This window comes from Gastrolobium bilobum, unplaced genomic scaffold (genome assembly GCF_033153095.1).
Source record: "Gastrolobium bilobum isolate Gb01-03AN ecotype WA unplaced genomic scaffold, APGP_CSIRO_Gbil_v1 utg11564, whole genome shotgun sequence".
In the NCBI taxonomy this organism is placed as follows: Eukaryota; Viridiplantae; Streptophyta; class Magnoliopsida; order Fabales; family Fabaceae; genus Gastrolobium; species Gastrolobium bilobum.
The window spans coordinates 6,504-20,884 of NW_026895109.1; the positions used below are offsets into that span (position 1 = coordinate 6,504).

Sequence of the window (14,381 nt, forward strand, 5' to 3'; positions counted from 1 at the left end):
CGAACCCATTATTAAAACTTGTAAATTAAGAGCATTGATCTAAAATAATACTCCCGTGCGCCTATTGACATGGGGCCATTTGGATAGGTTTTTTTTTTTTCAAAAGTTGCTTTTTTTCTTAAAAAAAGCACTTTTCAGTTTTAGTTCATTTGGATAACTGCTTTTAAAAAAATAGAAGTCACAAAAAAAATCAAAAACCTACTTTTTCCAGAAGCTAAAAATTTTAACTTCTAAAATAAGCAGAAGTCAAAAGTCAAATATTTTTTTCAAAAATTAAATATTTTTATAAAAATATAAATAACTTTATCTTTTGTAAAAAGAATTTCTAAAATAAGGAAGAGATAAAAGTTACATTTTTTAAAAGGGAAAACAAACGGACTCATAGTCTAGTCCATAACGGAGAAATAATCTAAGTCAAGTTCCTGTCAATTATAAAATTAGGAGATAATTGAAAAAAAAAAGTATTTTCAAAAATAAAGAAGATTCAAAGAGAAAAACATAATTTTTTGGATGGTAGAAAGCGAGATTTTTTAATAAATTTTAGTAAGTATTTTAATTTATTTAACCATGATCTTAAATTTATTTATGTATGATTTTATTCGTGATTATTTATTTATTTCTTTTGATGTTAAAAGTTGACAAGTGAAAAATAAAAAATGAAATAAATTTAAGAAGAAATATATAATGTATATTTATATATTTTTTAAATAAAGATGAGGGGAAGAGTTTGAATCAAATCTACATCAAAATTTTATATTCGATAGATCAAACTCAAATTCGAGTAAGATTATATTTAAACACGTGTTTAGATTAGCTCCTTTTGCATGTAAAATAACTCGTATTTAGATTTTTTCTTTTAAAAATGCAATTACTTTAAAAATATCATTTATTTTTTTCTACAATAATCGACACAAAACAAAACACACCTTAGCATTTTAATTTATTTTTAATTATTATGGAAAAATATCAGTGAAACAAAAAAGGATCAAAAGGAGTTTTCCCCCCATTTAGTGACACATCATCATCATCACTCTTCGAAACTGAGGAGAGGTTCCTTGGAGGAACCGAAGTCTGGATAACGTTGTCTGTACCATATTTCACTCTCTACTCTGTTCTGTACTTTGGATTTTGCATTATCACTACCGAAACAGTGCGTGACCAACTCACAGCACATGCTTTAATATCTAATGGCTTCTCCTTTACCTCTTTATCAGCCAACACAACGCTTCTTCTCCAACACCCAGGTTCAAATCTCTTTCCTTTTTGTCTCTCTTTAATCTGAACCTCTTTCTAAGCATGTGTTCTTGTTGAACAGTTCAAAGGTTCGCACCGTGTCTGCTTTTGCCGACCCACTTACTCATTTGGCTCTCATGCTATTGCTGAAAACAAAGCACGACCTATTATTAAAGCCTCGGTTGATGCACCCCAATTTCCCTTGTTTCAGCCTCCAAAAGTTGAAGAGTCATCATCATCTGAGGTAAATCCTAACTTTGTTTTTTTTTACCCCTCATTTGTCTTCTGCTTGGTTGTTGTTGATGGTTTGGAAGTAACAATTGATTGATTGAGTAGAGTGAGTTCTGTCTCCATAATTTGATGTGATTTTATGTTCATAACAGATAGAGTTGACATATTGAGATTCAGTATTTTCTTTCATGAACAACCAGCCTTCTGATGAATTCTTTAATGGTCTTCTGTTTTGATGAAATATTCAGTTATGATTTTTCTTTTTTCTTTTTTGTTCCTCTAGTTGGAGCCTGCAGATCCTGATTTCTACAAGATAGGTTATGTCCGAAGAATGCGAGCTTATGGAGTTGAGTTTAAGGAAGGGCCAGATGGTTTTGGTGTGTATGCTTCCAAAGATGTAGAACCTCTTAAGCGAGCTAGGGTGAGTAGCTTCGTTTATGATTGCTGCAAGTGCAAGTGATGGTACTTCCCTTACTTTCTACCAGATATAAAGCCTTTTTGACTGCTGGCAGTGGTACATGTGAAGATAATTGCTCATATTCTAGAAATTCTTGCATAGTTATTTGTATAATGTAGTTTATGATTATATTCTTAGTAGTTGTACATGGCTGTTTTCCGTAATGATGTACTTGGGCAGGTTATAATGGAAATACCTCTTGAATTGATGTTGACCATAAGCAAGAGGCTCCCGTGGATGTTTTTCCCTGATATAATTCCCATAGGTCATCCAATATTTGATATTATCAACTCGACAAATCCGGAGGTAATTGCAATTCTCCTCTAAATTCATTATTAGTTACAATAAGATATAACTGATTTGGTTGATAGTTTGCATGTAAATACATATGTTACCAATTTGCCACCCTTTGTTGTTATAGTTGTATCTACTTAAAAAAAAAAAAATCCCTTTTCTGGTAATCTACTTAATGTAATTGTGTAAAATCTTTGTGGCAGACAGATTGGGACTTAAGGTTAGCATGCCTTCTCTTATTTTCATTTGACTGCGACGACAACTTTTGGCAGTTGTATGGTGATTTCTTACCAAGCGCAGATGAGTGTTCTAGCTTACTTCTAGCTAAAGAGGTGTGTGAAAAAACAAAATAGTCTGTATCATTAAACCATGTTTTGACCCTTTTATGAGATTATTACCAATCAATGCTAGATATCAAAGGGGCATCCCATACATGGTAGATGTTTCAATGTCCACTTGTTAGGTTGTTTCAAGCCTTTTCTATGTTGAAGTTGAATCATGTCATAAGACTGGAAAAAGTAATTATTCTTAGTAATGTATGTTGTCTGCTTTCTTTCTAGTGTTTTATTTAGATTTGAGATAACCTTCGCTTTACTTGGTTCTTATTTTAAACTAATTGATTGACCTATATAAAAAATTGGTGGGAGCAGAGCAGTCTAGCAACTAATTTTACTTAGGGATTGCACTTTGATTAAATTTAATGGCTTTCCTTTGCCAATGTATTGCAAGTTGTAGTTAAGTCATTGAAGTTTTCATATTTTATTTTTTGGTGGAGACCTCAAAGATGACTGATAAATTTTGGTTGAGCCATAAAGTACATTTCAGCTCCCTTAAGTTGGGCTAAAATCCTTCGTAATTTTAAGTTTTATTGTATACACTTATGTGTATTTGAATAGCTACATTTTGAAACTTATCATACAGTTTTAAAAATAGCTTTACAACATCTCGTATGGATCTCTATATCCTATAGGAGGAACTTTTGGAGCTGCAGGATCCCAGTCTTGCTTCTACTATGAGAAACCAGCAACAACGAGCCTTAGAATTTTGGGAGAATAACTGGGTAAAGAGCAAACTGTCTTTGTTGAATTTGTTAGTCTTCCATTATGCATATAACATATTTTGTGTTCTAAACAAATTACGTGTTAACCTCGTTCAGCACAGTGATGCACCCCTTAAAATAAAGCGTCTTGCTCGTGATCCTCAAAGGTTCATTTGGGCTGTAGGTATTGCACAATCACGATGTATTAACATGCAAATAAGAGTTGGTGCACTAAATCAGGAAGCAAATATGCTGATTCCTTATGCTGGTAAGCTCAGTTCACCTTAGTTAGTCTGACTAAATATGATACCTTTATTACACTTGTAATATAATCAAACAAATCTTTTACTTTATAATTTTCACCACTGTTCTGTTTTCTTATAGACTTTGTTTGTTATGATGTCCTTTACCTATTTGAGAAGTTCATTAATATTAAGATTTGTGAGCAAGTAGCACAAGATTACGCACCGAATGGAATTTTTTCTGTACTGTAGAAAGCAGCATCAAACTCTTTAAGCAGAAGGGGAAAGTGTGTGTAAAATGTTACATTCTCTTCTTTTGTGGGACTTTTTTATATGAACTGGAGGTATCTATATAGATTAAGTTTGTAGAGTGACTTATTAATATTGTGGAATGAGTGATAGCTTTGAAAATTTTCATTTTCTCATTGACTATCTTTGGTATTAAATTTAATTTCCAGTTCACAAAAAAAATAAAAAATTCTGTACCCATTGACTGTTACTATTTAATTTGTTCATTGTATTGTTAGAACTTAGAAATTTTTAATTTTTCTTTTTACTGCAACAAATTAGAAGTTCCACTTTATCTGACAATTGTAATGAAGAAAAAAAATGGTTGAGGGAAAGAAGTATGTAAAAATTGTGTTATTTTGCATCATTGGTCGTGGTGGTGCTAATAATTCCCACTAAAGACGTATAACTTTTTTAACTTACCTGTTTGATTAACTTAGTCTTATTTTTCAGACATGCTAAACCATTCATTTGAGCCAAATTGTTTTTTGCATTGGCGTTTTAAGGACCGGATGCTTGAGGTTCTTACAAATGCTGGGCAGCGGATTAGAAAAGGAGATGAGGTAAACCATTTGATACTTTTACAAAGTGTGCTTTTGTTGATTCCTTGCTTATATTAAACATTCGTGCATATTTTTATCTTTATAACATTAATTGTCTAAAATTCGACAAAGTAAATTATGTCCAGAAGGAAGGAATAGATGGACAAAATGTTAGTCAAACTTTCAAGGAAGACTAGTACAAAGGTTTCTCCTATTTAAAGGAGTTTGACCTCCTCAATGGATGTGGTGATTGTGCCAAATGTACAGAAGATGGGGATAAGGTTCTAGAACCTTCTAAAATATCTAAGACATTTACATAGAATCTTCTAGAGGTTTCTTGAGAACCTAGACATGTGTACTATGGTCTAGAATGATATTGAACTCTTTATAACCTTCCCAAGGTTCTAAAACTTTCTATGGAATCTTCCCAAGGTTGTAGAACTTCCCACACTCACTGTGGTTATACACAGAATGAATTCTCTTATTTATAGGAACTCCATTTCCTCAATTTGCTCAATCGATGTGATGATTGTGCCATATGAATGGTAGACAGGTATAAGGTTCATCTCATTACTCTAGAATATCTAAGGAATTTATATGGAACCTTCTAGACCTTGAGAACCTAGACATACTTATCATGGTCTAGAATGTTATCGAGCTCTCTAGAACTTTCCCTGAGGTTCTGGAACCTTCCGTGGTGTTCTATACTCCAAGGTTCTAAGACCTTCCTAGGTTCTAGGACCTTCTACGGAGTTTTTTTTTCAAGATTCAAGAACATCCTAGAGAGTCTCATATAATGTTCTAGAATTCCCTGGACAACCATTGTTTGTGTCAAAATTTAACCCCACACTACAAACTAGAACAAGGCATCAATCCATGTGAGGGCCCCGTGGACCAATGAGGATTAAATAATTGTATATTATCTTATGCACACTTGACTATTTAAACCATGAAAATTCCTCCGTAATCATTCGGCCGAAATACTTGTATAAGCTAGAAAAACAAGTCTATCTTAAAGATGATAACTAGGTAAGACTCACTGCATGTTACGCTAAAGATATATGTATCTAAAACCAGCAAAGAGAGCTAAGATCCACAACTCCTTGCTACTGCCAAAATCTCTTCAATGATTGGAATTTTTTTTGAAGTTGAGAAGGCAAATCCATGTTCGCGTAGAATGTCAAACATCTTATGTCACAACCGCCTACAATAGCTATTGTATAATCATGCATTATATTTTGAACTTATATAATTTTATGGTCCATACATAATCAGTGACATGGGAGGAGAGTTATTGTTCATGAGTTTGAAAAATATTACATTGATTAACTTATTTAATAGTTTTGTTAAAACATGCTTTTAGAGCTTAACTGCTTTTATGCTAGTGAAATTAAAATTTTCTGTTACATGTTTATTTAACCATTTGTATTATTTATTTTTGCGACATGGAGGTCCTGATTATGCTGTCAAAATTGTAACAGATGACAATTAATTATATGAGTGGACAGAAGAATGACATGTTAATGCAAAGATATGGATTTTCATCACCTGTGGTAATTTTCTTTTCATTTAAATCTTCATGAAAGGAATATTTTATATTTTATAGTTCTATGTCCTGAAAACTTGTGGGCGTTTCATTGCAATAGAAGCTCATGATAATATGCATAAAAATAAAAAGAAAAATCGCATACTGAAAGCCCATTCATTATAGATGTTATTGTCAACCATAGCACTATAATTTCTATTCCCTCTAAAGTTCAGTTTGAAGCTTTTTCTCCTTTCATTTTTTTGGGTACTTTTTTGTAAGTTTAGTATTAGGAAAATAGTAGAGGCAATTCTTATAGAAATAAAAAGACACATGCCATGTATCGAGCAATTGGGTAGTATGTGCATTTGTGTTGATGTACCTCTGCGCTTAGAGGTAAATCTATTGGTGTAGAAAGTTGTGAGTTTATGTTTCTTTAACTTTTGTATGTCTAGCTTTACCCTTGGCATTATGTACCTGAAATTTCAGTTAGATAAAAATTATGTCAACCTGTGTTCATGAAGTTTACTAATGTCTGCCAGCATTTTGCATCACTAACTTTAAACTATAAAAATATAAAGCAATGTTCTACTGAACCAGCCTGTCTGTCCAGTTGAATTGGACCTAAGTCCAGTTTTGTGAAAAATGGATGAGCTGGCAACAGTATAAACAGTTAAATCAGTTGTGTTATTTGTTGTCATGGTTGTTCCTTGAAGAGCCGCATCGTCACTCTTCACCAATATTATTTGCTAGAGGTGTCCACTGCCCAGAATGAATTTTGTAACTGTAAAAGTATTCTACACTTTTAGATATTTTCTTTCCCATAAATCAAAATTCAAGGTTGCTATAAAATTTTGCTACTTCAGACTCAGGAACCTGAGTTCTCTTTTCAACAAAAAAAAGTCTTAAACACATATCGTTTTGGGTTATGTATTCATGCCTTTTCGAAAAACACATCATTAATTTGCTGAACTGATTCTCCTTGTTTTGACGTGTTTAGCTACTTCCTCTACTGTCTTGATTACCTGCCTGTCTTTCATTCAAATTGTTCTTATGGTTCTGTTTGACTGCACTTGTAGCATGTTAATACACTTTCTTCTATTTGAAAATTTCTTCCTTTGTTAATTCCTCTCTCTCTCTCTCTCTTCCCTCATCAGCACATTGGTGTTCAAGCAATTTTAAGATCTGTACCCATGGCTGGACAGAAGGCCATGACAAATCCCATGAATGGGGAAAAGAGAAAATCGCTTTCTCTCTCCTACTTGCGCTTAATTTCTCTCGTCCTAGACAAATTGTCTTTCAATGTTCACTCAGTTCCTTCTCTAATATAGTCATACCAGGAGACACTCATTTCAATACTTTGTTAGTCTACACGGAGAGTTTCGATGAAGTTTTGTATTCCCTTTCTTAATGTAAAAGTTAATTTTTTTCTAGTGGTTTGAAGTTTGAACCATAGCTCAATACTATCACTTTGCACTCAATCTAGACACCACATTTCACTTCTTCTCTAGGAAACTAAGAGCATGTTTGGTTTAATTTCTTATTTTCATTTTCAGTTGAAATATGTTTGTTGTTGTACATAGTATCGAAGTCCCACATTGAGTGTGTCTCTTTGTACTCTTCAATTGGTTTGCTATATAATAGCACCAATATTGTGTAATTTGATATAACAAGGATTACAATGAATACCTCTTGTCTCTTGGTAATTAACGTGGTATCTAGAGCCTAACAAGAGGAATCCTAATCCGCGGTTTTTCAGTGGACCACTGTCCGCTGAGTAATATTTTTTTTTTTTCCGGAAACCGTCACATCTGTCAGTTTCCGGCTTCCCTATTTTGTTTCCGACCTTGTCTGAGTACTGCCGCTGTCCAGAACCACTGTTGGCCGCTGCCGCCGCCGTTGACCGCCGTTGACCACCGTCTCCGGCGACTTTTCCGGCGATTTTTCTGGCGAAACTCCCATCGATCTGACCGCCACAACAAGGCGGTCCTGTCTGTCCAACACCCATCTCCAACACCTCAGCCACGCGCCCACACGCGCAGGAGGAAGCTTCTGCCGTCCGTTTCATTGCAGCGGCGCGTGCAGCTCCGGCTGGACCTCCGACCACCACGGTGATCTATGGCTGTTTTATCACCCCACGCTGCATCCAAGACTTCTATGGAGCCTGCAGTATCTGCTCCCTCTTCAATTGACCCGTCTGCCCTTGTCTCCAAGGGTTTTGCACGTGGACGCAAACCCTCTACGAGACGCTTTCTCTGCACTCATTGCAACAAGTCAGGCCATACTATTGATCGTTGCTGGGATCTTCACGGTCGCCCTCCTCGCTCCGCTCATTTTGCTCAGACTACTGTTCCTGCCTCGGACTCTGCCTTGATTGCTGGATCACAGCCACCTCCTGGTACCATTGCCTCTGGTGCACACACGGGTAATTCCTTTGCTGGTGTTTCTCACTCGCCCTCTCTTGGTCCATGGATTCTCGATTCTGGTGCATCTGACCATATTTCTGGTAATAAGTCTTTATTTACCTCTCTCTGTACGTCTGGTCCCCTGCCCAGTATCACTATGGCTAATGGGTCACTGGTTCAGTCCCAAGGGATTGGCACTGTTCTCCTTTTTCCTTCTATTCCCATTGAGAATGTGCTTTATGTTCCTCATTCTCCTTTCAACCTTATTTCCATTAGTCGCTTGACTCAATCCCTTGACTGTACTATTTCCTTCACTAAAGAGTCTGTCATTTTGCAGGATCGGAGCTCGAGGAGGACACTTGGCGTCGGATCTGAGTCCAATGGCCTTTATCAGCTTTCAACTACTGTTCCCGTGTGCTCTGTTGTGGATTCTCCGCTTACTATCCACGCTCAGTTGGGTCATCCAAATCTTGTTAAGCTCCAGAAGATGGTCCCACGTTTCTCAAATTTATCTAGTTTGTCTTGTGAGTCGTGTCAGTTAGGGAAGCACACTCGTAGTTCGTTTCCCGATCGTGTCAGTCGTCGGTCTTCGTCTCCTTTTGCTTTAGTTCATTCAGATATTTGGGGTCCTAGTCGTACCGTTTCCACTATGGGGTACAGATATTTTGTCACTTTCATTGATGATTATTCTCGATGTACTTGGTTATTTTTAATGAAACATCGGTCTGAATTGTTTTCTATTTTTAACCAGTTCTTTAATGAAATCCTTACTCAATTTGGTGTTTCGATTCGCATTTTTCGAAGTGATAATGCTCGTGAATATTTGTCTCATCAGTTTCAAACCTTCTTTGCATCTCACGGCATCCTTCACCAGACATCATGTTCACACACCCCTCAATAGAATGGGGTTGCTGAACGCAAGAACCGTCACCTAATTGAGACTACTCGGACACTTTTGTTACATGGTCATATCCCATTCCAGTATTGGGGCGATGCTGTCCTCACAGCTTGTTATCTCATTAATCGGATGCCTTCCTCCGTACTTCATAATCAGGTACCACATTCTGTGTTGTTTCCCCATCAACCTTTGTACCCACTCACTCCTCACATCTTTGGTTCTACTTGTTTTGTCCACAATCTCAGTCCTGGTCTTGACAAGTTATCTGCTAAGTCACATAAATGTATTTTCCTGGGTTACCCTCGCTCACAAAAGGTTATCGTTGTTATTCTCCTAGTCTTCGTCGTTACTTTGTCTCGGCGGATGTTACATTCTTTGAGTCTATTCCATTCTTTGACTCCTCCTCTCATACCAGTGATTCTGTTGTTACTCAGCTACCTTTACCACCTGTTTCAGTTCACTATATACCTTCACCATCTCCTTCTTTAGATGTCCCCGTCCCTGTTCCCGCCCCTGTTCCCCCCCTCCAGGTCTATCATCGTCGGCAACGTCCCCCTATTCCCCAGAACCCTGCCCCCCCCGAGTCTGCCCCTATTGTTACTGAGGCTCCTGTGGACTCACTTCCGTCATCATCTCCTCCGGAAGCTCCGATCCTTCCGTCTGACATTGATGTGCCCATTGCACTCCGGAAAGGTACTCGTGATTCTCGTCCCCCTCCCAGGTATTTAATAAATTTGAGTTATCATCGTCTTTCACCATCCCATTTTGCTTGCCTCTCTTCTCTTTCTTCTGTATCTGTTCCTAAGACTACAGGTGAGGCGTTATCACATTCTGGTTGGCGACAAGCCATGATTGATGAGATGAGTGCACTTCAGAGTAGTGGTACCTGGGATCTGGTTCCCCTTCCCTCTGGGAAGTCTGTTGTTGGCTGTCGATGGATATACACGGTTAAAGTTGGTCCGGATGGTCAGGTGGACCGTCTTAAGGCCCGCTTGGTGGCTAAAGGTTATACTCAGATATTTGGCCTTGACTATGGTGACACATTTTCTCCCGTGGCGAAAATGACTTCTGTTCGCCTCTTTATCACTATGGCAGCCATTCATCACTGGCCTATGTATCAGCTGGACATAAAGAATGCTTTCCTCCATGGTGATCTGCGGGAAGAGATTTATATGGAGCAACCTCCTGGGTTTGTTGCTCAGGGGGAGTCTAACCTAGTTTGTCGTCTCCGAAAATCCTTGTATGGTCTCAAGCAGTCTCCCCGGGCTTGGTTTGGAAGGTTTAGCACTGTTGTACAGCAGTTTGGCATGACTCGAAGTGAGGCTGATCACTCAGTCTTTTACAGACACTCTGATTCAGGTTCTATTTATTTGGTAGTATATGTTGATGATATCGTCATTACAGGTAATGATACTCATGGCATAACTCAGATAAAACAACATTTGTGCCATCATTTTCAAACAAAGGACCTTGGAAGACTCCGATATTTCTTAGGGATAGAAGTGGCCCAATCCAAAGATGGCATTGTACTATCACAGAGAAAATATGCTATGGATATTCTTGAGGAAACAGCATTGTTAAATGCTAAGCCCGTTGATACTCCTATGGATCCAAATGTCAAGCTTTTACCAAATCAGGGGGAGCTATTTTCTGATCCAGAGAGGTATAGAAGATTGGTTGGGAAACTGAACTATCTCACAGTTACTCGACCAGACATTTCCTTTGCAGTCAGTGTAGTAAGTCAGTTCTTGAATTCTCCCTGTGAAGATCACTGGAATGCAGTAATCCGTATCCTCAAGTACATCAAGACTGCTCCTCGCAAAGGTCTTCTCTATGAAAACAGAGGTCATACCAGAGTTGTAGGATACTCAGATGCTGATTGGGCAGGTTCTCCTATTGATAGAAGATCCACTTCTGGGTATTGTGTATTCGTTGGAGATAACTTGATTTCCTGGAGAAGTAAAAAGCAAAGTGTAGTTGCTAGATCAAGTGCTGAAGCAGAATATCGCTCCATGGCCACAGCTACCTGTGAACTCATCTGGTTAAAACAGCTACTGAAGGAACTCAAGTTTGGAGACACTGGCCCAACATCTCTCATTTGTGATAATCAAGTTGCTTTGCATATTGCTTCAAATCCAGTGTTTCATGAAAGGACTAAGCACATTGAAATAGATTGTCATTTCCTTAGGGAAAAGGTTCTCTCAGGAGATATAGTCACTCGTTTTGTTAACTCAAATGATCAATTAGCTGATGTATTTACTAAGTCTTTGAGAGGACCTAGGATAGACCAGATATGTAACAAGCTTGGTGCATATGATCTATATGCTCCAGCTTGAGGGGGAGTGTTGTTGTACATAGTATCGAAGTCCCACATTGAGTGTGTCTCTTTGTACTCTTCAATTGGTTTGCTATATAATAGCACCAATATTGTGTAATTTGATATAACAAGGATTACAATGAATACCTCTTGTCTCTTGGTAATTAACAATGTTCATTATAATTACAAAAATGTCACACTGTTTTCATTCTTTTTCATGTTTTCATCATTTCCTTCAAAAAAATGTTGGAAACAGGAAAAATAATCAAAACAAGGTGCAATTGTTGTAATCATAATAAAAACATATCAACTGAAAATGAAAACAAGAAAGAAAACCAATTCCCCTTTGTCATGTATGATCACATGTCCATGGTCAATATAAAGTATGCCATGTCCAGGTGCTTCTGTAAGTATGTTGTTACAACTGGATCAGAAAAGATGTAATTGAAGAAGGAAAACAGAAGTTTTTGGCCCAGAAAAGATTTCTGGATTTTCTGTATATTAATTGAGAAAGAAAGTATAAGAACAGAGCTACAAGATGAAGAGATTTACACAATAACTACTACACTCTTCTGATCAAAAAGAAAGAAAAGCAAAGTTCACCACAATTCGAGAATCGTTGAGCTCTCCTGGTCCCAATTCCCAAATTCCAGCCTTCCCCTTCTGAAGCTTTTTTCTCTCTATTTAAGCAACTTGGCCGGTATTCATGCCTTTGGTGATTCATTCCTAACAGAATTTTGCAGCATATTCCCTTGTAACGGTTTTGCTGCTGAGTCAGCCTTTTTGAGGTTGTTGCTGATATTATACTGAATGCTCACCTTGCACTTAAACTTCCTTCTAGAATAAACTTCAAGGGATGGGGATGTATCATATTTCTATTATCTTGTTCTTTCATTATTCTTCTTGTAATGAACAATTCATGTAAACTGATATACGTTGTTTGGTATTAGATCTATTTGATTTTTGAAATTTTGGTTCTCAATGTAACTTGTATTTGCAGAACCCTTGGGATGTGATCAATTTCTCAGGCAATGCACGTATTCATTTGGATTCTTTCTTGTCAGTCTTCAATATATCTGAACTTCCTGAAGAGTATTACCATAACAGTATGGGCAATATGAATTTTATTTCTGGAATCTGCTTTGTTATACTTTTCTCTATTCGAAATTTCGAATTGGCATTTTTAAGGATATCAATATGAAAATTATAGCAGGCTGTCTATCAAACACTGGAGATACTTTTGTAGATGGAGCAGTCATAGCTGCGGCACGAACCTTGCCAACTTGGTCAGATGGGGATGTACCTCCAATCCCTAGTGTGGAAAGAAAGGCTGTGAAAGAGTTAAAAGGAGAATGCCAACAGATGCTTGCAGAATTTGCTACAACCTCTAAGCAAGACCAGAAAGCGCTGGGTAAACTTCTCACAAGTCACATCCTTACGCTAGAAAGTAGAAATATAGAACTGATTATCATAATAATTTGTATTTTGTCATGACTGCTTTCTGAGAATATATATCATCCTGAAAATGATATAGTTGGTTCTTTGTTATTGCATGAGCCTGTTAACTGCAGTATTCTTCTCCATCAGTATGATAGGAACCAATCAAGAATCAAAACACAAACGGAATAAAAAAGTGTATATTGAACTGTAATCCTGATATCAAATGGATGTAAGATTAGAGTTTGCAGTTAATGAGATGAAAATGAAAAGAAAAGATAGTCTAGAGTTCGAGAGGCTCCGGTGTCTCCCAAAACTTGTTTTCCTAATCTTTCTGATACCTCTCATACACTTCCTTTTTCTCTCTTAAAGCTAAGCTGTCTAACAACTTTTCTCTGCAAAAGGCAGTCACACTTTCATGTCCAGCCTAGAATTTTAGTTCTCTACGCCCCTTCCTACTATACACCCTAACAATGGATGGATTCCTAACATAGTAATACACGTTTGTGGGGTGTAGCTGTATCATGCAAAGGTCCTCCCTACTTATGTGTTGGCTTGAAAATGTTTTGGGGGATATTCGATATTCTGGTTGGCCTGGAGACAGTCTATCAATGGATCCAAAACAAGCTATACATTCTGAGTTGAAGTTACAAGTCTACATGACTACAATTATATCTGCGAAATAAGGTTTGCGTGTTCTATGGAGAGAGCTCGATCAATCAAGCCTCCATTAGCCACCAGCAAGTTCACAAAGGACTTCTGTTGAGAATTTTAATTGCATGGACATGCATCTTGAGTCAGTTACACTAACCCAATGGATAGAAAGCTCAACCACTTGTGATATAGTGGAGCTGTCTACAAAGCATTACCTGAGGTTTATAAAAAAATTTAGTTATGGGGTCCATCCTCTGGGATGGACTCAACCTTTTGAAACTTTTAAGAGCTAAATTTACCAAGAGCTGCTATTGTGTGACTATTTGGTCTTCGATTGAACTTAACTTTTATGATAAAACCTAATGCTTAACTTACACTTCATGACAACAGATTCCATGCCAGAAGCTACGAGGACACTTGAAGCTGCAATAAAGTATGCTAAATTCACATCATCCAGCAGTTTCATAAGCTTTTTAAATTTTAATTTCAGTAACATCTTAAACCCCAAACCCTCTAATAATAGTTTCACTGTGAATGCTACATGTGCAGGTATAGATTGCACCGGAAATTGTTCATTGAAAAAGTTATCCAAGCATTGGAGATTTATCAAGAGAAAATACTGTTCTGATCCCAATCTACTAACTGTATAGTAGCCAAGAAAATTTTGTAACACTACTGTATACGTGTATCATTAAAAATAATGCTTTTATCCATGTATTGTTTGATTCGATTATATTCATTTTGTCGTGTTTTATTTTTTATTTTTTATTGATCAAGCTCAACAGAGAGCTTAGAGTAGTGGTAAAACTGTTTTTACGC

At 37.0% G+C, this 14,381-nt stretch overlaps 1 protein-coding gene across 4 annotated transcripts; it reads left to right on the forward strand.

The window, feature by feature from the left end:
- Nucleotides 1-1,036: 1,036 nt before the first annotated feature.
- Nucleotides 1,037-14,381, forward strand: LOC133309046 (protein PLASTID TRANSCRIPTIONALLY ACTIVE 14). 4 transcript variants are annotated; one of them, XM_061509818.1, is made up of 13 exons: nucleotides 1,037-1,244; nucleotides 1,316-1,477; nucleotides 1,748-1,885; nucleotides 2,102-2,227; nucleotides 2,419-2,547; nucleotides 3,186-3,275; nucleotides 3,372-3,522; nucleotides 4,238-4,347; nucleotides 5,808-5,879; nucleotides 12,472-12,577; nucleotides 12,682-12,882; nucleotides 13,953-13,995; nucleotides 14,112-14,380. In XM_061509818.1, the coding sequence occupies exons 1-13, from the start codon at nucleotides 1,188-1,190 to the stop codon at nucleotides 14,188-14,190; spliced, it is 1,464 nt and encodes a 487-aa protein (XP_061365802.1). In that variant the 5' UTR covers nucleotides 1,037-1,187; the 3' UTR covers nucleotides 14,191-14,380. The 4 variants fall into 4 exon arrangements, with proteins under 4 accessions (XP_061365802.1, XP_061365849.1, XP_061365910.1 ...); XM_061509865.1 differs by having other exon boundaries at nucleotides 12,685-12,882; XM_061509926.1 differs by having other exon boundaries at nucleotides 12,718-12,882.